Source organism: Agelaius phoeniceus, chromosome 8 (assembly GCF_051311805.1).
Source record: "Agelaius phoeniceus isolate bAgePho1 chromosome 8, bAgePho1.hap1, whole genome shotgun sequence".
NCBI lineage: Eukaryota > Metazoa > Chordata > Aves > Passeriformes > Icteridae > Agelaius > Agelaius phoeniceus.
The window spans coordinates 29647182-29673092 of NC_135272.1; the positions used below are offsets into that span (position 1 = coordinate 29647182).

A 25911-nucleotide genomic window follows, 5' to 3' on the forward strand; every position below is an offset into this window, starting at 1 on the left:
AAGCCGCGCTCCCACTGGCCGCCGCGGGACCGCCCCGCGCGGGCCGCCGGGCGCGGGCAGGGCCGCGGGTTCGAGTCCCGCCCCCGGCGGGTGGGACGGGCGGGGAAGGGGTCGGTGAGGCGCGGCGGGGTGCGGCCCGGATGGGGCCCACCGGGAGCTGCTGTACGCAGTGATAGCCGTGGCCGGGAAGCGGTGTTGCCCGGCAGCTGCCTGCCCTCCACCTGCCGTGCCAAAGCTGCCACGATACCCATGGCATTGCCAGCCCGGCCCGGCCCGGCGCGGTGCGGCATTCCCCGCGCTCGCTGTCCCGGCCGGCGCTGGAATGAGGCTCACAGTGCCGGCAGCGGGGAGGGAGACAGGGAAGGAGAGCGGGAGCTGTCAGCCGGGATGCGGGATGGGAATGGGTGGAGATGAGGGTGAAAGCTCGTGGGGCAGGATTAGGGGATGAAGACCTCGGGAGGAGCAATCCCAGGGTACGGTCTCTCCCTCTCTCTCCAGCCTGAGGTCCCGGCGCGGAGCCAGCCCGTGCCGCGGCGGGGGCCTCGGGGCCGGCAGGAGCTCCCAGCCGGTGCGGCGGCGAGCGGAGCGTTCCCGCGGGATGCTCCCTTTCCCTGCCTTTCCCTTCCCTCCCAACAAGCGCTGCCGTGATTTGGCAGCCGCTCGGACTCTGGACCTGCCTCTCCGCCCCGCATTGGCTGCCGCGGCCGGTGCCGCCGGGGCGCTGGGGGACACCGGAGGCAGCGGCTGGCGGCTCTCACCGGGACCATGAAGCTCCTGTGGCTGGGCGTGGATGTCTCCAGGGTCCTGCACCTGGCCGCCGTGTTCTGCCTGACCTGTGTGCTGCTGAAAGCCATCCAGCTGTTCCACCGGCGGCGGGAGCTGCTGCGGGCGCTGGCCGACTTCCCCGGGCACCCGACCCACTGGCTCTTCGGCCACGTCCACGAGGTGGGGAAGGGAGAGCCGGGTCTGCGCTGCCGGGAGCGGGAGGAGAGCGGGGAGCAGCTTTCCCGAGGGGCGTGTGGGAGTGATGCTGGTGGGACTCGTCCGGGAAAATTGCTGGGCGGGTGGCATCCCTTTTCCCTGCCAGACCAACGTGCTTTCCCTGCCTGTGATGCCTTGCGAGAGCACGGCTCACGCAGAGCTCCGCAGGCTGCTGCAGACTGCGCGGTGGAAAAGGGTGGTGGCTGGCACGCAAGTAAGGAGAGCGGCAGCACGGTGTGGCATAGGCAAGGTCATGCTCGGCTGGAGGCAGCCGAGCCGCGCTGCTCTGTCCCGGGGCAGGCTCCAGTGTCACCTCCCTGCTCCCCTGACAGCCAGGGCAGGGCCGCTGCCGCTCTCCCTGCGGCGCTGAGCTGATGAGATGCTGGGCAGATGCTCGCTGCTCCCGTTATCCAGAGGCACTTCATCTCCCCTGCCAGCTTGCATCGGCCTCACGGCCAGGTGAACCTGACAATTGATCATTCTGAGCCACTTTTCAGCCACAGAACACATCACAGGCATTGCACCCAGCACAGGAGCCGTGGATCTTCTTACAATTGCGTTAAGGTCATGAGTAACTAAACCCACACAGGCGAGCCTTGTTCTGGTCACTGGTGTCAGGGATGATCATTCCCTGAGCTATGCACTTGCCCACACAGATCACCATGGCTGCCTTGGCAAACAGATTTTCACAACTCAGCAGCAGCCTCATGAGCTTGCCTGATGCAAAAGGCTTTTCCATATGTGCTAAAGGCTGCCTAAAATCACTTTGCCCTCTACTGGGTCCTGCTGATGTCCTGCCGTGGCCACCTCTGTGGCACATTAAATAGCTGGCACCCTGAAAAGCGTCTGGGAAATCAGGAGCAGAACTCACAGGACTTGTCTCTGTGCTGTGGCAGTGCCAGTTTTGCTGTGCTGGACAGGACAAGCAGTCTTTTGGCAATGTAAGCATGAAGATGGGCCAGTTCAGAGCTTTGTTACACTGCCAGTTAGACTTTAAAACTGCAATTAAATAAAGTATGTTCTTCTGTTTGTTAGTTGTGACTATTTGCCCTGGAAGGAAATTTAACCATTTGTGCCAATCACTTGCTGTCATCATGCCTAGGTTGCTCATGCTTCAACTTTTACCTCAGTCAATCTTTGTATGAGAATTCCTTTTTTGAAGATTTAATAATTTGCTGATTAACGCTGCTGAATTCCCCAGAGCCTAACAGTTCACAAAGCCAGCAAAGAAACTGGCAGTGCTCTGGGCACACACTGAATACAAAGTTTGCACACACCTCAAGAAGGACCTGTGAGCTGTATTCAGGGAGAACACTGACATTTCCTGTTCTGCTGATTTAACTGATTATTTCCTTGTTTTGATCCAGGCCAGTTTAAAATCTCAAATGTATTTGTCATGCTCTGGGTGGATCTCCTTTGTTTTAAAGCATTCTCTGGGTATTAGTGTCTGCTTATCCAAATCACTCAGTAGAAATGACATTAAAATATCAGGAAGAGGTTGTGTGTGTGAGCTGTTCAGTCTCACTGCAGCAGCACGATTTAGTTAAACCCAGACTGCCAGCCCTGAGCTGACCAAACTGATCCCCACGGCCGGGGTTGGTGGGAGGCAGAGGAGGGCAGGGTCATTGCCCTGCTGGCCCAGGGAGGGTGTCAGTCGGTCCCTCGGCAGCCCTTTGTCCGCTTGTGCCCTGCGTGGGGAGGAGCCAGCCCCCTCTGGCTGCCCGCAGCACACCCTCATGCTCGGATTTCAGCTCCTGTGTTCTCTCTTTCATTTGCTATCAGTGTGTAGTCATTAAATGTGCCCTTAAGCCTCTTCCTGGATGCTTTTAGTGTTGGATCCATTTCAAAACTTGCATTTCAGCATGAGATCAGGCAATTACCTTCCTTTGTTAGACCCAAGTGGGGTTTATACTTTTCTTTTCAAGCCCCCAGGGGAAGAAGAAGGAGAAGTAATGGTCTTTCATGCAGAGCTGGGTATCTAGAGCTGTGATTAAGGCGTGAGAGCTTTCTGTTCCTCTGCAGCTCACAGAACTTAGCACCCTCTGCTCCAGGAGTGCTTGGTGCAGCAGGTTACTCACCTTGAGGGTAGCCTCTCCTCTCAGATAAACCCATTCAATCCTCTGCCAGCACAGGGGTCGTTCTTGATAGCACAAGCTAAAGTGCTGCTCCAAAACAAGGTTGGGTGCAAAGGCTTCTAGGATTAGGACTTCTGCCAGTGAGATTTGCTCAGCATCTCCCAGTTACTTTCCATTAGGTTTTTTGTGATTCACAAAAAGAGAAGCACAGGCTGCTGTATCAAAGGGACTTTCACATGTTCAGGTGTCACTTTAGCTAAAGGCACTGTGCCAACCACTGCTTCTGCTGGCATTTGTTGAAGAGGTGGGTGCTGAGGAGAGCTGCCTCCTTTTGCCCCAAAACTTGATCCCTGAAGTCAGAGAAATTGATGGTTCTATTCATTAAGTTCAAAATCTTGAACATGAGCGAGGGAAACTGACCTTTCTGTAATAGCTGGTCATAGCTCATAATTCTGCTGAATGTGGGAGACACATGGGATGTGCTGCAGGGACACCCCAGCTTATGAGGAAGGGGGGGCTCAGTCTTGGAGCTGAACCTGGACATGGCCCTGGCAGACACCCCATGGCTCAGGAGTGTCCTCTCCAAGACAAGCCACACATGGCTGGATATTTGATGTGGGTCATTATTTGGGTATGAGCCATGTCCTGGGTTGAGAAATAGCAGCCAGACTAAAAGCAGAGCTAAGATAACTCAGCAGTAAAGCAACTGAGCAAATATTCACTTGATACAGCCAGCAGGGTAACTTTGAGGCTGATTTCTGCACCAGTGTGCTGATTTAATTAATCTTCAAGCTTCAAGTCACAGCAGCAGCAGCAGCTATGTCAGACCCAGCTTACCAAAATCCTTCCCCCTGCATATTGGCCCAGAGTAGTTTCTCTTCAAAGAAAAATTAATCTTACATGGTTTTGTCTCTGTAATTTTCTTCCTCTGCCTGTGATTGTGGATCTTTCCACTTGTTTTTTGTCCATTTCCTGTACACAACAACACTGACTGTAAAAGCAATAAAGCAGAGATTACTTTGGAGTGAACCTGTCATTGCTGCTGCTATGAAAGCTGGTGACAATGCTGCTCCTCAGATTGCATCTTCCAAGGACAGGAGATAAATCTTCCCAGGACCACCAGCTCTTCATTGCCTGTAAAATTCAATTCCCAGAAATCAATGAATTCTTAATGTAATGTTATTAACCAGTGTTCCTTTCTCTGTACTATCCATTGGTGACTTTGGAGTAATTCTGTTCAATTTTTCCTGGACACTGGCCTTCTCCACTGAAATGTCTGGAGGGGGCTGTGGTTTCCCACAGCTGCACTGGGGCTAGCAGAAATGCTGTTGGCTGCTCTGTTTTCTCCCAGCTGCAGGGTGCTAATTGCTCAGCCATGTGCAAGTCAGAATGCAGTTGCATGCCATAAAATGCAGATGCTCTCTGGGGCAAATCTGTCTGCTATGGGCTGGCCATGGAAAAAGAGCTGATGACACATATGAGCTGATAGGCACCACCATGGTGCCCAAGGATGTTCTCTAGCTTAAGATCAAGTGATAAGGAAGAATTATTTTATAGGAGCTTTAAAAGCAGCAAACATCTCTACTTCCCATGCTTTGCAAACAAGGAGGAAAAACACCTTGTTTATCCTTACCTGGTTTTGTACTCAGAAAGACATTGAACTTTTAAGACAGTGTATTGGGAGATTATATATATATATATTTTTTTTTTCCTCCAAATCTGTATATTCTTTCTCTTTTTTATTCTCCTGAACTAGTTTCTCAAGGAGGAAGAGGTGCTGGACAAGGCAGAGCTGTGGACACAGAAGTACCCACTTGCTCACCCTATGTGGTTTGGGAGTTTCTCAGCATTCCTGGTTATCACTGATCCCGACTATGCCAAGGTTCTGTTGGGCAGAGGAGGTGAGAGATTCTGGCTTCAGCTAGGGAGCAGCAACCGCAGCCTGCGGGTTTCCTATGCCAGCCTCAACATTTACAGCAAGGTGGGGTTTCAGAGAGAGGTTTTCTTGCAGAAATCATTTAAAGGTGTGGAGAGATACCGCTCCTTCATGCTGTGCCCTGGGTGCTTCAGGCACAGGGCTGCCGGACTGACCTGACTCCAAATCATTGCTGGAAAATCAGACCTCCTCAAGTGCTCCTTGAAAATTTAACTACTCAGTGCCTGCTCCCAGCAAGGAGAAAACACTTGGGAGCTTTCTTCTAGGTTCAGAGTTTTGGCTCCTACTATAGAGAAGTATCTTTAGTGCATCAAGAAGAAAAGGTGCTGAACAGTGATGTCTGTGAGGGTTAATCATTTATCACACTGCACAGACTTTGGACTACCAGTATCCTTTTTTTTTCCAGTGTGAGCATCTGCTTTTATATGTATTTATTGCTGCTGGCAGAGACAAAGTTATTTTGTGTTGAAATACTGGGAGTTCTGCAGGGATGCCACTGATTTTGCTTCATACCCAAAAATGAGAGCCTAGAGGGAGCTTTCAGCTGCAAACCTGGATTCATGCTATTGAAATATTTACCATTTTATTTTCTCTTTCTTTATTTTTTGTTTACAGATCCCAAGGATAACATCAGCTATAAACACCTTGTCCCATGGATTGGTATGTATTCCCAGGGCTTTGCCTGCAAGGAATGATTCTGAAGTTAGTCAAAAACATGCAATAAATAAACAGCATTGTTCCTGTTCCTTGATGGAGTTATAGGTAAAAGCTTCAGGAAATTATTACATTTACTGGAAAAGGTGCTAAGTAGTTCTATTTATTTTCAAGGAAGGAAAGTTCAGGCATAACATATGTATAAATACTTACATGTCCATAGATAGCAAAGACTGGTGATGGGGGAAGCTTAAATTCATTGGAGAACTAGTGAAAAATGTATCTGCTGTTCTGAATTTCTCTTTTCCAGTAGTGTTGGTGTTTCTTCTCAGAGACACCATTGTGCCATTTTGGTGAGCAGGGCTTTGCTCAGCTCTGGGAACCCTGGGGCTGATGGCAGCATTTGGAAATACCCTCTCACAGCAGCTCAGATAGCAGATTAAATCACACTCTGTGCAGGCTGAGGCTGTGTCTGCAGACAGCTGAGAGCAGCCTGCTTGTGCCCAGCTAAACATGCCTTGCCTGTGTTTCCCCAGGGAATGGGTTGCTGATCTTACATGGGCCCAAGTGGCACCAACACAGAAAACTCCTGACCCCAGGCTTTCACTACGACGTCTTGAAGCCGTACGTGGCCCTGATGGCAGAATCTACAAACGTGATGCTGGTAGGACTCATGATGCTCCTCTCTCTGCCCTGTTTGCTTTTCCCCATCCTGTCTGGTTAGGAGGTAAATGCTGGAGCAGGATTTTCTTTATCTGGTAGTTGTACACATTGTGTCCTGGTGATCAATATTTCTGAGTCACCCCAAATCCCTGCCCTTGAGCTGGAAGGGATGAGCATCCTTTGGAAGGGATGAGCAGGTTGAGCCTCCTGCAATGACACTGTCTCTGGTACTACTGCCTTGGGATCTGTGGCTGAGAGTTCAGGATTGATGTTACTGCCATCCCATGCATGATCTCAGTTCCAACAGCAACTTCTTATAAGGTGTTTGTCTAAGTAAAGAATTGAGGTAGAATACGTTCATAATAAATCTGCCAAAAATAAAGTTTGGAGCAGAGCTATACTGTGACCTAAGGTTAAAGGGTATTATTTGCTGTCAACATACCCATGACTGGACTGCAATCCCTGCCATGGCTCATAAACAGTGAAACTGCATTGTTCTTCAATCCACTGGTGCTGGGCAGGATGGAAACCAGTAGGAATTACAGGAGAAGGGCACCAGGCTTGGTGCAGGTGAACTGGAGGAGTCTGGATGCTGGATCTCTTCTTTCTCCTTCACCTTCCTCACTCCAACCTCCCTGGCAGCTTCAAACAGATCCTGGTTGGATTCCTCCTACTGGTCCAGGGAGCAGCCAGGAGTCGGGTGCTGGAGAGCCAGGAGAGCTTTTGCAAGGCTCAGAAGTGCCTGGGAGTTTGAAATTCCCTGTGCACAACGCCAGTTGTCTGAGCCCGTGCCACCAGGTGGCAATCGTAGCCTGTGCTACTGACGTGCATCGGTCCCCATAAGCCTGGCTTGGTGCTGTGGAGCTCAGATGTCACCGTGCTCCTCCCTCCCCTCCCTTTCTCAGCTTTGAAGCCCACTCGTTCCTTACAGCCTCGAGGGGATGGAGGATTCATCATCACTTCGTGTCTGCTGGGGAAGAGAGGCAGGATTTATCGTTTCTCTGTGAAGGGTTAAGCAAGAGCTCCTGTATTTCTTGCTGGCAAAACACACTGGCACAGAGATGATCTGACAGAAAAAAACCTTGCTCCAAAGTTTGTGTCTTGGGCACAAAGCTCAAATGTGCTCAAGAAGGCACCCAGTGGAACCCAATGCCAGTATATGCTGCTCCTGTACAGAAAAACATGCTATATCCTAAGAAAGATTTGGCTAACTCCCCATCACCCAGAAATGCACCTGTCATGGGCTTCTCCAGGTGCTCTTGACTCAGGATAGGGTGCAGCAGGGCTCACCACCACCAGGATCCAAGAACAGCAGCTGCCTGAGGCAAATCTCATATTAACCATCCCACTCTGGGATTTTGCTGGCAACTAGAGATCCCCTTCTTTTTTTTCCATTTCTTTGGGATGTATCTCTGTCTGAGTACTCATTTAACCAGGGGGTGACTGCAGATCATGCAGGGCTGACCCTTTTCTTCTCATTTCGATCTCTTTTGTGCCCTAGGATAAGTGGGAAAAGCTGATAGCAGATGGGAAGCCAGTGGAGCTCTTTGAGCACGTCAGCTTGATGACTCTCGATAGCATCATGAAATGTGCCTTCAGTTGTCACAGCGACTGCCAGACCAACAGGTCAGTGCTGGCTGCCCCAAACCCTGGCAGGAAGTTTGCAGCTCAGAAGGGAAATGGGCAAATTGCTTGTCACTGTGCTCCCAAGTTTACAAGCTTCCTATCCCCCTCTCTCCAGGAAAAACACCTACATCCAGGCTGTCTATGACCTCTGCCACATGGTGCACCAGCGCCTCCGCATCTTCCCCTACCACAATGACATCATTTACTGGCTCAGCCCCCATGGGTTTCAGTTCAGGAAGGCCTGCAGGATCGCTCATGACCACACAGGTATTCCCTGCTGGCATCCTCTCCCAAAACTTTGGGCAGAGGCAGTCAGGTTTTCTCCTTGCCTGTGCAGTGAATCCTGCCCAGAGGCTCAGAGCTGAGATACAAGCAGGGCATCAGCTTGCAGTCGTGATCTGATCTAGGCAAGAAGCAAAGGGGTCTCTCAGCTCCTGGATATTTAAACTGGAGAATTGGATGAATTGCCCTCTGGAAATGCTCCTGTAAAATGGCCAGAGACTGGTGAGACAAGGAACGGGCATTGCAGGCAACATCTGTGCAAGGAATGATTTTCCATTCTGAGCCAGGTGTGATTTAAATGCACGAGGGGTGTGTAAAAAAGGCTGAGAAGTCCATGGTGAGCAAAGAAAAGGATGACAATATCCATGGCATTTGTGGCCATGCTGCTGGAAAAGCCAAAGTGCCTGGGATGCAGAAGCGCAGGTCAAATGCATCATGGACTGAGCAGTGGTCATCTCCTTGGGTGTGCTTTGCATTCAAAGCACAAAGTTTGAGATGAGTTTTTGAGATGCAAAACTTTGAGTTTTGCATTCAAAGTTTTGCAGCTTGGCATCTCCTGGCCCTCCTGAACCTTTGACCCTTTCTCCCCCAGACAAGGTGATCCATGAGCGAAAGGAATCCCTTAAAGATGAACGGGAATTTGAAAAGATCCAGAAGAAGAGACATTTGGACTTCTTGGACATTCTGCTGTGTGCCAAAGTGAGTGGCAAGGAGCACAGAGTGCAAAAGCAAGTCAGTCTTTGCAGGGGTGCCACAAGCCACCAGAGACCCTCAGGACTGCACAAGCCATTAAAAAAATTAGCCCAGTCCCACCCAGTTGAGGTGATCCAATTTTCCATTGCTGAAGTGTTGGCAGTGTCTTTTTGGGTATACAGCATGCAGAGGGGTTCTGTAGTCCTGGTGGTTTAATATGGGGGGGTAAAGAGATTTAAAAGAAGGGAAAGGAGCTCTGAATTCAGTGTAAACAGGCACTGATTTTGTTTAATGTATCCCACAGGCATCATCACACCCCTTTTGCAATAGCTGAAAGAATATAATGGCCCCTACTGGGATATTTACATATTTTTATATATATGTGTGTATGTTACTGTAATATATATATAAATTTTATATGTATGGGCCACTGAGAGTGTGTCTGCACTGTTAGGATGAGAATGGAGCTGCACTGTCTGATGAGGACCTGCGTGCTGAAGTGGACACCTTCATGTTTGAGGGCCATGACACGACAGCCAGTGGCATCTCCTGGCTCTTCTACTGCCTGGCAACCCACCCTGAGCACCAGCAGCGCTGCAGGGAGGAGATCCAGGGCATCCTGGGGGACCGGGAGACAATCCAGTGGTAAGGCTGCACCAATTCCTCTGCTGGTCACTCCTTTCCTATTGCTGCCATTTCTAAGTGAGAGATGTCTTCAAGGCTCCAAAGCTGGGGGTGCTAAAGGTTGCTGCAGGCACAGGAACTTCACAGATCCTTCAGCTAAGTCTGCCCCCATTGAAGGGACATTCTGGATGCCATCCCAAGTCCTGGGCCACCAGCACTGCTCTTTGCTCTCTCCTGTTTTCTCACCACAGGACATCATAGATGTGCTTTTCACTTTTCCCTGTTGCTTTGCACTTGAGCTTGTTCAGTGGTTGTTCAGGCTGTTCAATGTGGCTGGGCATTGTGGGTCCCTCTGTTCTATTTCAGGGGGATCTGCTCAGGGGCTGGATGGCTGTGGGTGAAGGGACCTCCCTGTACAGGCATTGGGGGAGATATGGGGCTCAGCCTGGCTGTCTCAACAGGGAGGTCCTGGTCAAGATGCCTTACAGCACCATGTAATAAGGGACCTGGAAGGGACATTCTGGGTGCCATCCCAAGTCCTGGGCCACCAGCACTGCTCTTTTCACTTTTCCCTGTCACTTTGCACTTGAGCTTGTTCAGTGGTTGTTCGGGCTGTTCAGCCTGTGGCTGGGCATTGTGGGTCCCTCTGTTCTGTTGCAGTCTGCTCAGGGGCTGGATGGCTGTGGGCGAAGGGGTGAGGAGACCTCCCAGCACAGGCAGTGGGGGGATGTGGGGCTCAGCCTGGCTGTCCCAACAGGGAGGACCTGGGCAAGATGCCTTACAGCACCATGTGCATCAAGGAGAGCCTGCGCCTCTACCCGCCCGTGCCCGGCGTGTCCCGGCAGCTCAGCAAGCCCATCACCTTCCCCGACGGGCGCACCCTGCCCGAAGGTCTGTACACCCCCCTCCTGCTGCACAGGGCTCTGCCCTCAGGCACCAGCTCTGTCCTGCTGGCACAGATGTTCAGGCTGGGCTGTGCAGATGTTGGCTTGTTCCTTTGTCAGTGAGGCCTTGTCTCCTCCTCCTCAATTGTTTTCCAGGCAGCGTCACTGCAATAAGCATTTACCTCATTCACAGAAACCCTGAAGTATGGAAAGATCCTTTGGTGAGGTTTTTTTTCATCTCCTAATAATTCTTTCCCTTTGTGATGTGCCTCTTCCTGTGTACCCTTCACCTGTTAGCAGGAGAGAAGAATTCTCTCTCTGCTATGGGGTTCTTCATAAATTAAGGGGTGTCACATTTCTCAAGAAACCAGTCAGTAGTGTGTTCTTTAAATAATCACTTTTTCTTGCTGCATATTCTTCATTTCCAGGTGTTTGACCCTCTGCGTTTTTCCCCAGAGAATGTCTCTGGCAGGCACTCTCATGCCTTTCTGCCTTTTTCTGCTGGAATGAGGTAAAGGGAACTGAAAACTGAAGGAGTGGTGGGCAGAGACCACCACCTGCAGTCCTGGCCCTGCAGAATTACACAGTTAAATAGTTAAATGGGGATATAAGTGTTTGTGCAACAGAGGGGTTCTGATACCAGCAGGCAAAATGGGAAGGCAGCATTGCCAAGCCCCTTCTGGGGACAGGGAACTGGTCCCAAAGCTGTGGAACATCCTGCTGGCATCCTGTTGGCATCCTGCAGCATTCTGAGCTCACCTGCTCTCCTCTCCTTGATGCAGAGACCCCACACCACCCTCCTGCCCTTTGATTCCCTCCTTCCCCCCTCCTCCCAATCCTTCTTCCCTTGCTGACTCCTTCAAGGCCAGCACCTCTCAGACCTTCCCTGCTTGGAGACCCACCACCTCATCCCTGCTGGCCTGTCCTTTGGCTTCCCCACCTCCCTCCTTCTCCATGACCACACATCAAGCTCCTGATGTTCCTCTCACTTCCTCCTGCTCAGCCCATGCCCCTGGGGCCCCCTGGGCTCAGAGGGGGAGGATGTCTGCTGGTGTGGGATGGGCTGGGATGGGCTGTGGGGTTTGCTGTGCCCAGCACTGGATGGAGCTGTGTGGGGTTTGCTGTGCCCCACACTGATGGAGCTGTGTGGGATGAGCTGTGGGGTTTGCTGTGCCCCACACTGATGGAGCTGTGTGGGATGAGCTGTGGGGTTTGCTGTGCCCCACACTGATGGAGCTGGCTGAGCTGCTCCCTTTCCCTGCAGGAACTGCATCGGGCAGCAGTTTGCCATGAACGAGATGAAGGTGGCGCTGGCTCTGACCCTGCTGCGCTTTGAGCTCTTGCCCGACCCTGCCACGCCTCCCCTCAAGATAACTCGGATCATCCTTCGCTCCAAGAACGGGATCCACCTGTACCTAAAGAAAATCCGCTGATGCTGGCACACATCCTGCCTTCACCAGAGGGAGGGACCCAGCAGATGACAGGGCGGCATTTCTCTGGGGTAGAAGTGCAGGGCAGGATTTGGGGATGAGCATTCCTGATTTCTGTGCTTCAGCCACCAGCTGAGAGCCCTTTTCAGGCGAGGCCCAGGTGGCTGGGGTGCCATTGCACAGAGCCATCTGCTCCAGGGCACTGATCTGAGAGCAGCCAGGCACGGCCACGCTCTCTGTCCCCTTGCACTGCCATAAGAGCGGGCCTGGCCTGGTCTGGGAACACCTGCAGGTCCCACCAGCCTCCTTCTTACCAAATCCTGCCTTCACACTCGTGCCCTGGCCAAATCTGTGACCATTTCCAGCCCTGCTCCGTCATCAGCACCTTCCTCAGTGCCTAGAGGTGAGCCCTCCTCTCCTGCAGTGGGGACAGCTGTTACAGACCTCTGTCTCTCTTCTCACACTCAGTGGGCCTCTGATTTGCTGAAAGCACTGATTACAGTCTGGGCTCTGAAATCGTGCCCAAACTGCAAAATATTCTGTAATTTTTGTCTTAATAAACCAATAATTTTTCCTGCAAACAGCAGCTGTGTTTTTTATATTGCTGGTGCTTGCCTGCCTCATCACAAATGCAGTGTAAAACTCCTTTAGAAATGGAAGATGGAGAGGAAGCCCACGAGCACCAAGAGACCACCCTGAACAGGCAGGAAACTGCCTGTGGGTCTCCAGCCAACACAGCATCTCCTTCCATGGGCAACCCTTTAACAGGGGCCCAATAATCAATCATCAATCAAAGTTCTCATTGTTAGAAAGTGTGTCTGTGGGGTGAATTCCCTCTTTATTTTTAGTATTATTTTATTTTCTTAGGCTGATAAAATTATGAGAGTTGGTACACTGGAGGACACTAGTGAGCTGTCCTCTGCCTCTGCAGGAATCATTATTGGGATAGAATATCACACATCAAACTGTGAAATCCCAAAAGCTGGGAGAAGGCTGCTGTGCAGATGACTTCATACAGGCTTCACCTGCAGGGTCTGGTTTGCAGGGGTGTGCTGGGACAGCCCAGGAGAAAATCCACTTGCTCCAGCTGCCTGTCCCCTCTTCAGACACGAGGTGCAGCTCTCGAGCTGAAATCAGAATTATGCAATGGAGAGAGACAGAGTATGTCAAAATGTCAAAAGTTATGAAACTATGAGACTCCACAGGCCCTTTGGAGGGCCATGTCAGGATACAAAATTATTTTGATAAATTGAAAAACTGCTGCTGTGAATGGAATGCGAGCCCATAAGCACAAGAGCAGGCACAGGCATGGCACAAAACCAAGAGAAAAAATGACTGACAGGCAGCAATTTCTCCAGTGGATGTTCTGTACACAGAGACACAGAAAAGGTAAGATGAATCAATAAGATCCTGCTCTTGCAATCACAGCAAACATCATACTTGGATGCATAAGCACAAATATTTCTCAAAAATTTTTCACTTGTGTCTCTTTCAGCAGATGAAATGAGACAGTGTCCTTCAACTCTGTTTGGAGATTTAAGTATAAAAGCAACAGCATCTGCTCCAAGCTTACATACTCTAAAGTGAAAAATGAGAAATTTTTTAATCAAAATAACTGAAGTTACCAGAAGTAAATTGCATACATCTCTCTATTGAATGCAATTTTCTTACAAAGACAAGATTTGAAGAAAATAGCATCTAAAGAGGAGTGGATGAATCTTGGCATTCCAATGTGAAAGATTAAAGCATGGGCATCTAATGAGCAAGAGCAAAGGCTGAAATCATGGTGTACCCACTGAAAGAGAGTGGGTTAGAGGGGATCACACCAGGGGAACTTGACATACCTCATGTAGATACATGGCAGCTGCTAAATTGCATTTGGGTAGATACACACTGCACAGCATCAAGCACTCCCTAAGATTTCTAAAGCCCTGGATATAGGTTATTTGGAGAATCTACAGAGGTTCTAAAAGTTGGTGACTGGTTTTACTGAATACTCCAGAAGGCCAGAGGAGGTAATGGATGTGGTAGAAGGCTGGGGAAAGTTTGGTTTGGTTTTTGTGAGTGGGTTGAATTGGGGATACATAAAAAGCTGCACTTCTGCTGTCTCAACTGGACCATCCAACACATCAATGTTCCTGGCCCTGGGATAGAAAAGCCTGACTGCTCCTGTCTTCATCCTGTTCAGTCATTGTCTCCCTCCTGACTTCTAGGATTCACTAAAAAGCTGCCTCTTCATATCTGAGGAGGAAAAGGGAAGATGTCCTGCAGCATTCTCACTGTCCTCTCATGCTTGTGGCCTCTTCACATGAGAAGGGAGCAGAGCCTGGTTTCCCCTGCAGTCACCCAAACCCAGCATAAAATCTGCTCACAAATCTCTCCTGTGATGGTGCTGTCACCCCCTGAGGCCAGGAACCAGAGACACTCTGTTAAATGACACCCCACATGGCAGCCCAGCTCACAATTTCCCTGATCCACAGCATGCCAGGCCAGCCAGCCTGCATCCCACATCCTGCATCCCACATCCCATATCCTGCATCCTGCATCATCCTACATCCTGCATCCTCTCATGTCCTGCATCACAGATCTCCCATGGCTGAACTGGAGAGCAGGGCTGAGGCTGCAGCAGAGATTCTGGAGCTGCTGTGCCCCAGTGCCAGAGCAAGCCAGAACCTGATTCCTCACAGCAATTCCCCAAATCTACCTTTCACCTCCCACGTATTAGAGATGTGGCACTAATAAAAACACCTGGTTACACGGGATGTATTGCTACAAGGGCAGTCAAGCTGCAGAGCGTTTACCTCCTTATTTTATCCTTCCCTACCTTTTGCATAAAGGGTAGCTGCAAAGATAATGGGCTGGCCTTGGGCTGAGTGATTCAGACCTTCAGATACCCATTGGAGCAAGAGCTCCTGGTGGTGGCTGTACAACAAGGGTCAGTCTTGGTTTCATTTAAAAACATCTTGGGTTTTTCCTCATTGCTTGCTTTTCCGACAGCAGCAGGGCAAAGATGCCACCCGTTCCTGCAGTTATTCCTCTCCCCACAGGCTGTCACCGGCGCTGTGCAGCCACGTCCCGGTCACAGGAAGGTCTCTGTCTGTCTCAGTTCCGCGGTGGCACTTTTTTGGATGCTTCCAGGCATGTTGGAAGTGGCAGGACCAGCAGGGAGAGCAGCTGGCTGGCAGCACCGGGAATGCAGTCCCTGCACAGGACCCACGCTGCTCTCCAGGCAAATTTACTGTCAGATGGCACCAGCAATTTCATCCAAACTCCACTGGGATTTTACACTGGAAGCAGCCTGTAAATTAAATAAGTATTGCAACATATTTGTCAGACAGCTGTATTAAATGCTTCCAGATATACATTCATCCTCGAGACACGTGTGGTCAGATGGGATCCAGGCTGCTTGCATTACTCTGCAACACTTGCTGGGCTCTCGCCATGATTTTCTCATCTATCATGTGTTTGGAAGCTTGAAATGTTATTATTTTTTTTGGCATTACTGCTACATTTCATCTGTCATCACGATGTGCTGCAGGAACACACAGGGACAGATGGGCCTGGACTCTTCTTCCTATCTGAATAAACACAGGCACAACCTGTGGGAAAGCAGCTGCTGCAAGGTCAGCCTCTGGGGCAAAGCACCCATTTGCCACCTAAATTTCACCTGCTCAGTAAACCACTTTTTCTGCAATGAATTCTGACTATGTGAGTTAAATCAGTGAGGAATATCCTCTCCCTCTTCTGCTTAGGTGTCTCAAGTGAGTGGAGAAATCCCCAAGACCCAGAAAGCAAATTCCACAGCCTGCTGAGTCCATGGTTGTGGTGTGGGATGGAAATTCTCCAGTGTGAGTGGGATGTTTCATGTTGATGGCCTGAACTGTTGGGACCCCATTGCCATCACATGGACATCCACAGCACTAAGGCAGCCCTCCAGAGGCTCTCTGCAAATGTTTAACAACTTTCCAAGTGTCCTTTAGCACCCAGCTGCAGTTTCACCAGTCTCAAATGTTCAGATGGGCAAGCCAAGCTTCTGTTCCCCCTATCAGAAAACCCTTGTACCTGCTTTTTCATGCTGAGATCTTCTTCTGGAGTCCTCCATCACCAAGGCTGTAGATTTTCCTGGTGCAAACAGATGGTTCTGGCCTTGTCCCAGGCCCTTACAATGATCAAACCAATACTGCCCTGTTTCACTTTTCATCATTTACAGCTCTGCAGCAACTTTGCCTTTTGAACTTTTCATCGTTTCTTCCCCAGCAAAACCCGCTGAGTTTTCTTTCCCAGGCTGTGAGTGTTCATGGTTTCTCTTGCTGTGAAACCTCTGAAATACATGAGAAAGGCTTTTCTCTCCCCTCCACCAGTGAAATATAGAATGCAGAGTCTGCAGGCTGGGTTAAACCCAATTTTGCTATCACCAAAGATCAGATTCTTGCTCCAAATCCCCATAAATGGGTTTAGCCAGTTTGTCCCCTATGTTCCCTCCATATTACTTGACATCTCATATGAACTTCAGGGCAAACCATATCCTTTGTCTCCACCAATAAAACTAAAAAAAATCTAAAGCAGTGAACCAGAGTTTACTGGTTAATTTATAACTATAAGGAAGGCAGTTTGGTGAAAATTGACCCTGTTCATGGTCAAACTCACTCTCCAGGGACTTTGTCAGCACCGAAAATTTCTGTGTTATCATAAAAGTTTCATGTGAAGCTGCACCAGAAGCTCCATTCTGCCTGGCCCCTCCACCTCTGGGTTTTGGGGGTATTTATGTATTATTTTGTAGGGGATTGCTGAAAGGTGCCAGCCAAATCCGGATGGGTCAGTCTGATAATGATGTAGGTACCACCAGACATTCCAAGCAGCTCCACTGGCACTGATCAAAGGCTCTACCATCACATATCCCTCTTTTCCTTGTGCAGAGCTTGTGAGGGATCCAACTACACAGCATCATAATATTTATGAATGTTCTGCAGGTCTTCACAAGAGAGTTTGTCACGTCAAAGTGGGTCCCTTATGCTCTGGCTATACCCAAAGCCCTCCCTAGGACATGCCTAACTTGATTACAGCATTCTGCCTCCTAAAGATCAACCTTTAACTCCGCCCTGAACTTTCACACAGACACAGCTGGTTCAGTACAAAGAGACACACTAATTTCCATGAGGATGGCCAAGTGTGTGAAAAGGTAACGCTGCTCAGCATAGTGCCTGCCAGGGATGTTCTCCAAGGCAATGACAATGAACCTCAGATAAACAGTGGTTTTTCCAGCAAAATGACCCTACAAGCAGAAAATGTGGGACATGGCATATTTTAGACTAAAAACTAAAGGGAAGTGCCCAAACATCAGAAGTTCTCTGTCTCAGAGATGTGTTACATTGAAAGGAAGCACTCACAGAGTTCAGCAGCCCCTGTGTTATAGCCTATCAGACTATCAGCCTCCACAGCTGATAACCCATTTGATCCTCATAACATCCCAAGACACAAATGGGACATTATTTCAGCCCATCTGGGGATCCTGATTTTTACAATATGCATGGAAGTCACCCACACATGTCAGATTTCCAGCCCCAGCTCTCCACCAACTCCCCATTGCCATTCCAGGTTTCTGGGCCTATGGGGAACCCAGGTAAGCAGCAGGATCTGCACAGGGATTGCAAGGAGGGTCCTACCTGGGCCCAACCAAGCACTGTATTGGAGAGGTAAATGCAAAGATGCAGAGCCCTTTTGGAGAAGGTGAGATGCCATGTGGGCAGAGGAAGGAGGGCTCACCAGGGCTGTAGAGGGAGCATGGCCCTGCCATCACACCTCCCCATCATGTGCTCTCAACCTTGCTGCAGCTCACCCCACTGCTCTGCAGCTTTTCCTCTCCTTGCCTCATCTACTGGCCATGGTGACTCCTCTGGACAGCAGTTTTGTCTCCTGGCTTGTCCGTGGAAGGAGCCCTTGGGGAGCAGGGCCTCATCCCTTATGTGCTGCTGGAGTGTTTCCCATTCTCTGGCTTACAACCATCTCATGCAAGTTGATGTTTTAAATGTCTTTCAAGTTTCTTGACATCAAGGAGTTTCAGTCACTAGTACTTCAGTAAATTCCAACAGTTTTTGTTTTAGTGTAGATTGTCTTAGTGGTAGATTTTCAGCAAGTTTCTTGAATCTCAGGGATACTGCAAAGCAGGGTATGTTCTGCTCAAGGTAGTAGTACCCTATTCAAGTAGGGCAGTGCTTTCACAGGTGCAGGTGGCTGACCCCATGCAGCCACTCATGGAGAAGAGGTGGCCTGTGTGCTCCTCACTTCCAGTGGGCAAATGAAAGCTTCGACACCTGAGCCCTCTGAGGGCAGCACCGAGCCCAGCCAGAGCCCCAGCCTGCCTGCATCTCACCTCCTCCCTCCTCTGGCTTCATCCACCTGGGCATGGAGGACTGTGGGTCTCTCAGGATCTTTAGCTGGTCAAAGTGACCCCAAGAAATGTTAAAAAGTTTCTTTTCCCAGCCTGAGCGCTTGAAGAAGGAGTTGGAGCTCTTCAGTTCTCGGTCTCAAGGTTGTTTATTGTATCTTATCTATAAAAAATTTTCTCCTGCCCTGCCGAGGTCCATCCAGCAGGACAGTCCAGGCACTCTGCCTGCCCCTAGGGCAGTGTTATCTCTTTATACTAAAAGCTACATGTACAATATTTACAATTACTTTCCAATACCTATCACCTATGTTAGACAGTGAGCTTCTACTCTAAACCAATCTAAAAGTGCCAACATCACAGCAGAAGATGGAGGCCAAGAAGCAGAAGGAGAAAGGCTGGACATGCCCAGATCCCTCCATCTTGCCCCCTGGATCCCCATTCTAGAAACCCCAAAATCTACTTTTTCACCCCATGATAACTTCACTATTTTTCTACCTAAACTGTTGTGGCTTGCAGATCTTCATATAAGGTTAGTAATTTACTCCACGGGTCATAATCAAACCCACAGGTGTTTGGGCTCTGTGCCAGGGCTCCTGAGCCCCCTGGCAGGGGTCTTGGCCATCCTGGACAGCCAGAGGGACGTCCTGGGTTCCCACATGGGTGGGTGTGACAGCACTGCTGGGACTTCAGCAAAAGCAGGGAGTATTCAGGGGCTGGTTGTTGTCCAGGTTGCAGGGACGGGCTGCAGAAAGCAGGTCAAAGGGGGACCGAGTGCACTGGCTGCCGGCCGAGCTGACGCAATGTTTGCCCTGATGTTCCAGCAGCTATAAATTGCTGCCAGCTCCACTTCACCAGCCTCAGCTCCTGCAGAGGAGGAGGGAGAGGATTTTGACCTGCACTGAGCTCCCCACCTGGCTCAGGTGTGAGAGGAGCAGGTGAGAAACAGGGAGGAGAAGTCAGCGTCCTGGCCCAGCATGGCATCTCTGCTGGACAACATAACCAGACCTTCTGCTGCCATCCTGCAGCTGTCTGTGCTGCTTGGTGTAGCCTTTGTGCTGCTGAAGGTGCTCCAGTTCTACTGGGAGAGGAAGAAGCTCATCAAAGCTCTGGAGGCATTCCCTGGCCCCCCGAAACACTGGCTCTATGGCCACAATCACCTGGTAAGGATAGCTGGGCTCAGTCAGGGTGGGTTTGTCCCAGCTGTGCAAGGTATCAGTCAGGATGGAGAAGGACTGAATGGGGTGTGCCTGTGACCTGCTCCTGTCTCTTCCTACAGGAGAGAACTTCTGTGCAGGGAATGCCAAGGCTTCTGCAGGGCAGGAGAAAAGGGTGCTGGATATGTGGTGTGCATCATTTAGCAAAAAAATTCATGGTTTTTCAATCATGTCATTAAACAAAGAGTCATGGGACTTCCATAAAGTTATTTAAAGATGAGCAATCATAACTATTGTCTCTTTGCTACATTAAACCTTCCACCAAAAGGAGTGTCTTACCCTATAGCTGCTGAAGAAGACATGGCCACAAAAGCAGGGTGTTTTAATGCAGCCATTTTCATCAGGCTATAGTGCAGATGCTTTCACACTGCATGCCCACCTTGCACTGCTGAAATTGGGGAGCAGGGGTGTGACAGCTTTGGTCCTCCTGGCCTGTCCACCAGACATCCTGGCATTGCCTGTGCCAGCTGCAGCCCCCAAGTGCAACACGGAGCTGCTCCAAGCCCAGGCCGTCCTAAGGTGTCTCAGATACCACCAGCCCAGCAAGGGACTCTCCATGGAGCTGTCTTGTGCTGCAGGGATTTGGTGGCACAGGCAGCTTTGCCTCTTGTGCACAGTCCCTTTGCAATGCTCCTCCTCTCCTCCACCTGCAGCATAAAAGCCCCTGTGTGGCAAGTCCACCCACTCTTCCTTCATTTCCCAATAGAGAATTCTACTCTCCCTGGCATGCCCCTCTTTTTCTGCCTTTATTAATCCCTGATTAACTCTCATTGCAGTTAAAATCTGAAAATTTTTTACACCAAGTAGTGTCATGGGGAGAAGAATATCCCTATGCCTTTCCCAGATGGTTTGGACCAGTCGAGCCATCTATAATCATTCACCATCCTGAATATGCCAAAACCATACTTGGCCGAGCAGGTGAGTCTCTGCCTCCAGTTCTGAGATGTCTTTGACACTTTCCTACCAAGAAAATACCGGGAAACTTGCCTGGAGTTATCCCCTCTGCCAATTTCCTTCACAGCTATTGCAATTCTTCTTTTGCTCCTCTTCACACACTCCCAGGCTGCCCAGATTTCATGGAGCAGTGTGTATTCCTGTGCAAAACAGAGACCAGGTGCCTGTTCCTTCCAGTTTCCTGTCAGTTCCCAGTTTGAGGGTCATCTGTCTTACTGTCTCTTATGGCATCTACCACCACAATATTTGTACTTCCCAGTAAAAGTGTGAGCTATCATGGCAATGGCTCTCAGAAAGCATCTTAAGTCTTCCCCTCTGCTCCCTTCTGTGCATCATATCAGTGGTACATACATGGCCTTCCCCAGTAACTCCCATCCATTGTTCTCAGTTTTGGAATTTTCCATGGCTGTTTCTTTTCCACACACATTTTCTTGTTGTAACTTTCCCTGTTTTTTCAAGTCCTCTGCAGTCATAATTGTAGACGATCCCTTTTAAACTCAACCTCTGGTGGTACAGTATTTAAATGAGATTAATTCTATCATGTGATTTAGAGGGCAAAATCTAATGCAAATTTATCCTGAATTTTCTCTTTTGTTGTGTTGAATTCATCAGTTATTCATGCATTTCTATGTTTGTTCCATTTTACAGATCCCAAGGCTAGTGCAGTCTACAAACTCCTAGTTCCCTGGATTGGTAAGGCAAAAGCAGTAATAAGGCTGTCAGAGGTGTGATCAGAGCCTGCAGGAACTGATTGTGCCTTTGCTCTTTGTGCTTCAGGGAAGGGGCTGCTGATCCTGGAAGGAAGCAAATGGTTCCAGCACAGGAAGATGCTCACCCCAGCCTTTCACTACGATGTGCTGAAATCTTACGTGACCCTGATGTCAGACTCAGTCAAAGTGATGCTGGTAAGAATCCCCACTCCTGCTACTTTTACCTTTCGGCCGTGAAACAATGAAAATAAAAAATTAGTAAGAGAAAGAGACAGCACTTAAAGAGTTTCTACTTTCATTGAATTTTTGGAGTAGTTTTAGAGTTCTAAAATTGCTCTCCTCACCTTCCTTTGGACATTCCACTTATTCTTTCTCTTTGTTTGCCAATAAAATCAACCACTGTAAGGATATCCTTTCATACCCTGATGTGCATCCTTTCATACCTGGGAAAAGAAATGCACAGAGAGTTAGATTAGATTCACAGAATATAATGAGCTAGGGCCTCTGCTTCCAGAAAAGAAAGCAATTAGCAGTGTGGATCTGGGAAGAGGGACAGGAAAAAGGACCTGACCACAGATGGTGGTCTGTCTCTCCTTACCCTGGCTCTTCCTCCAGGATAAATGGGACAAGAGGATCACAGAGAGGAGGTCAGTGGAGCTCTTTCAGGATGTCAGCTTGATGACACTAGACAGCATCATGAAATGTGCCTTCAGCTTTAATTCCAACTGTCAGACTCAGAGGTCGGTGCCTGAGTTTCCAAACCCTGGGAAAGTGAGTGCTCCTGTTTCACCACTCATTTTGCTGACACCAGCTTTGCCCTCGGCCTCCTTACAGCAACTCCAACAATTATATTAGAGCTGTTTTTGACCTGAGCTACCTCCTGAGCGATAGGATCCGGAATTTTCCCTTCAGGATTGCCTTCTACAACTTCACTCGCAATGGCCGCACGTTTCAGGACGCCTGCAAGCTGGCCCATACCCACACAGGTATTCCTGCCCCTTTCTCCCAGCCCTGTCTCCCAGCTGAACCTCTCTGCCACTTGTCCCTGGAGTGGCTCAGAGTGGGGTTACAGCATGGACTGGCCAGAGGGTTGTACCTTAAACAGAGTCCAAGCTGATGGCTGAGCAGCCAAGCACATGAGGGTGCTCTGGAGGGACAGGATGCACAGATCTGATCTCTCCTCTGTGCAGATCAGGTAATAAAAGAAAGAAAGATGTTGCTCTCCAATGAGAAGGAGCTTGAAAAGATCCAGAAGAAGAAGCACCTGGATTTTCTGGACATTCTTCTTTGTAGCAAGGTAAGTGTTTGAGATGATTGCACCAAATGCCAAAGAACAGAACTGTGTGGCACCGAGGGGGCATCAGCACAAGAAGGGGAGCACAAGAGACACCAAATCATACAAGTCCTTTGGGTGTAAAAACAAAAGACCTGTGTGCTTGGGAATGACATGCTCTCCTCTTTCTTAGGATGAGAATGGAGTTGGACTGTCTGATGAGGACCTGCGTGCTGAGGTGGACACCTTCATGTTTGAGGGCCATGACACAACAGCCAGTGGCATCTCCTGGCTCTTCTACTGCATGTCACTGCACCCTGAGCACCAGCAGCGCTGCAGGGAGGAGATCCAGGGCATCCTGGGGGACAGAGACACCATTGAGTGGTGAGCTAGGCCTTCTTACTCCTTCATCTTGAACTCTTTTAATTTACCCTTGAAGGTCTTGGACATAGTCCCCCCCCCAACATTCTTCTCCCTAAATTGGAAGGAGAAGGATTTGATGGGTGGACTGTTCAGTAGTTGAGGGATTGTTTGGAAGGTGGCATCCAGTGGGTGGTGGCCAATTGTCCAGATCAGTGACAAGTGGTTTCCCCCAGGGGTCTGTACTGGGACAGACCAGTAACACCTTTGTCAAAGACATAGACAAAGGGATTGAGTGCATCCTCAGCAAGTTTGCTTTCAGGGAGGATCTTGGGAAGATGACCTACACCACGATGTGCATCAAAGAGAGCCTACGCCTGTTCCCACCTGTTGCTGGTGTGTCCCGAGAGCTCTCCAAACCCGTGACATTTCCTGATGGACGCAGCTTGCCAGCAGGTCTGTTGAGTTTGTCCATCCTTCATGCTGCTGTCTGTGACAAGGGGGCCTTCCTTGCTCTGTGTGGAGGGGCTGGAGGGTCTTCCAGACTCCCTTCTCTCCCTGTAGCCGTATGGAGCTACCACAGCTTGCTCCCACAGTGAGCCTGGAAAGGGTGGCCAGACAGAGTCCAAGGATGTGCTCCAGAGCTCAGAGGGGACTGTGGAGTGTTGTTCCTGGCCAAGTGAAAGTGACACACTGATAGAAAAAAAAGGGACCCAGCTCTGAGATCTTTGTTTTTGATGTGTGAGGTGTTCAGGAGATCCCTGCCAGATCTCCTGCAACAGCCCCTGCAGAGCCCAGGGAGGGAGAGCATCCCAAAAACACCTCTCCTGCATTTTCACTCTGAGCTGTCATGAGCTTTTCCTCACTTTTCTTTTACAGGCTGCCAGGTTGGATTGAGCATATTTGCTATTCACAGGAACCGGGATGTGTGGGAGGACCCTGAGGTATTTCACCTTGATAACAAGAAAGGGAAGATGGTCTCTGAGCCCAGATCCCTTGAAGAAGGCAGCCTGTGCCTCCCTGCTATGCTTTTTTTATTTTCCCCTTGTCATTCCAACAGTCCACATCTAAATACAAAGTTCAATCGAGTCACCAAACACCCCAAAGGCTTTGAACATGACAAAGGGCTGGGAAAGGGTGTTCAACAGTCTCTCTTTGTGCATGGGGACACAGAGATGCTCTGGCTGCTTCCAGCTGCCCTGCACACATTTAGAATGGTATGACAATTCCCAAGCCCCATGAGAGAGTGTGTGATTTGAAGAGGAAATTTTAGAGGCTTCAAGACATAACTGGAAAATTTGAAGAAGGCTGCATAGCTGCCTCTCTCCAGGCTGTCTGGAGAGCCAGGATCGGGCATCTCTGGAATGGAGGGATCCTGGAATGGATGAGAAAACCCCTGCAGGCACCTTGGGCATTGCAGTGGGTGACCTGGGCATGTCCAAGGGGAGGATCCACTCAGTGGCTTTGTAGAGAGATGACTGCCATCTGCAGCTCCCCCAGGAGGAGCAGAGGCCACATCCAGCCCTAACCTGGGCACCAGGGAAGGACCTGGTGCTGCTCAGATCACACCAAACACTGACCAGATGGTCCTTGTTGCTCCCACAGGTTTTTGATCCCCTGAGGTTTTCTCCAGAGAAGTCAGCACAGAGGCACTCCCATGCTTTCATGCCTTTCTCTGCTGGATCCAGGTGGGAGATCCTTCATCCCTCTCCTTCCTCTCAGGCTGCCTTGCATGTGAGACCTAGCTCAGATGTGAGCTCCTAAGGCCAATCCTCCCTCAGTCTCCACAAGCCAGGCTGGCTTGGCCAACTCAAGCAGGCTTTCCATAACAGGATCTCCTCTAACAGGATTTCCATGCTCCATCAGCTCTGTGGTCACTGTAGGATTTCACACATTTTTTCCTGTGGCTTTGTGGAGATGTTTAGATTTTCTGTTGCCTGGATTGGGAACACCACCCCCTTGTTTAGGGGTGAGTCCCAGAGTGCCTCAAAGCCAAGGGGGCCAAGTCTCCATGGGTCCCATGCTGTATCAATAGACAGATGTAGGATACTGAGGCCTCAGTAGCTTGCAAGAGGATCACCTCACAGAGCCAGAAATAACCTTTTGGAGGTGTCTGGGCTTTTATCTGGATCCTGGCTACACTTCCTATGAAGTAAGACCCTGTTCTCTCAGTCTCATATCTTTCTTCAATGTTTAATAGTAAAATAAATAGCAATACCCCGCCACAGAGCTGGGTGCATCAGGGGCATACTAGATAAGCCGTAGTGTCATCCTCACAGGAGCTGGAGGTGCCCCAGCCCTCACATGGGGTGAGTCCAGCTCGGGGGTGGCTGGGGCCAAAGGCAGCAATCAGAGCATGTGTCCCCTCCCTGCAGGAACTGCATTGGGCAGCAGTTTGCCATGAATGAGCTGAAGGTGGCCCTGGCATTGACCCTGCAGCGCTTTGAGCTCTACCCAGACCCATCCAAGCTTCCCATAATGATACCACAGATCGTCCTCAGGTCCAGCAATGGGATACACCTGCATTTGAAGAAGATTTTCTGATCCCACAGGGTACCGTGGCAGGTGGGAAAGAGCTCTCCCAAGGGACACCCTCCACCCTGAGGTTTAAGAGGGGATCACCAAACAGACCCACAGTGGAGCTCTCCCACATTAACCCCTGTCCCACCATCATCCAGAGGGGCTCGCTGAGCCCACAAACACCAAACCCAGCAGGTTCTGTTCCCCTCCTTGCCAGGGGAGAAGCACTGCTAAGGGAGTTCCACAGCATTGCTGTGGCTCATCCTTCACCTCCAGGGCATCCTCCATGTCCTGCTCACCTCCTCATCTCCAACCTGCCCTCACACTCTCCCTGACAGGACTGCTGTCCCCGGCCTGTAGATTTGTCCCATTGTCAGTTCCCCACTGGGCTTGGCAGTGAACAACACCCAGCCTGGTTTGCAGGGATGCCTAAAGCCTGGGCACTGCCCCAGCACAGCCCCTGCCCTGCCTCCAGCCTGGGTGTGCCTGGCCAGGAGGGCCCTCCCTGCATCCCCACACCACCCTCCCAACAATTCCTGCTCTGGGGCTGGCACTGTGCCCCCCATTATGGAGATGAATGCTTGTGGTTCTTTTCTGCCCCAGCTCTGAACTTCCTTGAGCCGAGGGCGCTCAGGAGCCAGCACAGA

At 50.1% G+C, this 25911-nt stretch overlaps 2 protein-coding genes across 2 annotated transcripts; both read left to right on the forward strand.

The window, feature by feature from the left end:
* The first annotated feature begins 137 nt into the window (after window positions 1–137).
* LOC129123623 (cytochrome P450 4B1-like) lies at window positions 138–12429 on the forward strand. The gene is made up of 12 exons (XM_054638130.2): window positions 138–945; window positions 4813–4957; window positions 5608–5652; window positions 6183–6310; window positions 7811–7935; window positions 8051–8202; window positions 8810–8916; window positions 9365–9555; window positions 10292–10425; window positions 10575–10639; window positions 10847–10929; window positions 11683–12429. The coding sequence occupies exons 1-12, from the start codon at window positions 766–768 to the stop codon at window positions 11849–11851; spliced, it is 1524 nt and encodes a 507-aa protein (XP_054494105.1). The 5' UTR covers window positions 138–765; the 3' UTR covers window positions 11852–12429.
* Window positions 12430–19207: 6778 nt separating this feature from the next.
* On the forward strand, window positions 19208–25288 carry LOC129123673 (cytochrome P450 4A10-like). Its single transcript, XM_054638230.2, has 12 exons — window positions 19208–19393; window positions 20224–20365; window positions 21050–21094; window positions 21179–21306; window positions 21727–21851; window positions 21946–22097; window positions 22302–22408; window positions 22578–22768; window positions 23067–23200; window positions 23624–23688; window positions 24350–24432; window positions 25120–25288. Exons 1-12 carry the CDS (start codon window positions 19208–19210, stop codon window positions 25286–25288), a joined length of 1527 nt encoding a protein of 508 aa, XP_054494205.2.
* Window positions 25289–25911: the final 623 nt, after the last annotated feature.

Bases quoted from the DNA above. Each gene is read 5' to 3' on its own strand.
- LOC129123623 (XM_054638130.2), top strand. From the start codon at position 766: ATGAAGCTCCTGTGGCTGGGCGTGGATGTCTCCAGGGTCCTGCACCTG. The intron at 5,653-6,182 runs GTATGTATTCCC...GTGTTTCCCCAG, and splicing joins ACACCTTGTCCCATGGATTG to GGAATGGGTTGCTGATCTTA. The intron at 8,203-8,809 runs GTATTCCCTGCT...TTTCTCCCCCAG, and splicing joins GATCGCTCATGACCACACAG to ACAAGGTGATCCATGAGCGA.
- LOC129123673 (XM_054638230.2), top strand. From the start codon at position 19,208: ATGGCATCTCTGCTGGACAACATAACCAGACCTTCTGCTGCCATCCTG. The intron at 23,201-23,623 runs GTCTGTTGAGTT...TTTCTTTTACAG, and splicing joins TGGACGCAGCTTGCCAGCAG to GCTGCCAGGTTGGATTGAGC. The intron at 23,689-24,349 runs GTATTTCACCTT...TTGCTCCCACAG, and splicing joins ATGTGTGGGAGGACCCTGAG to GTTTTTGATCCCCTGAGGTT.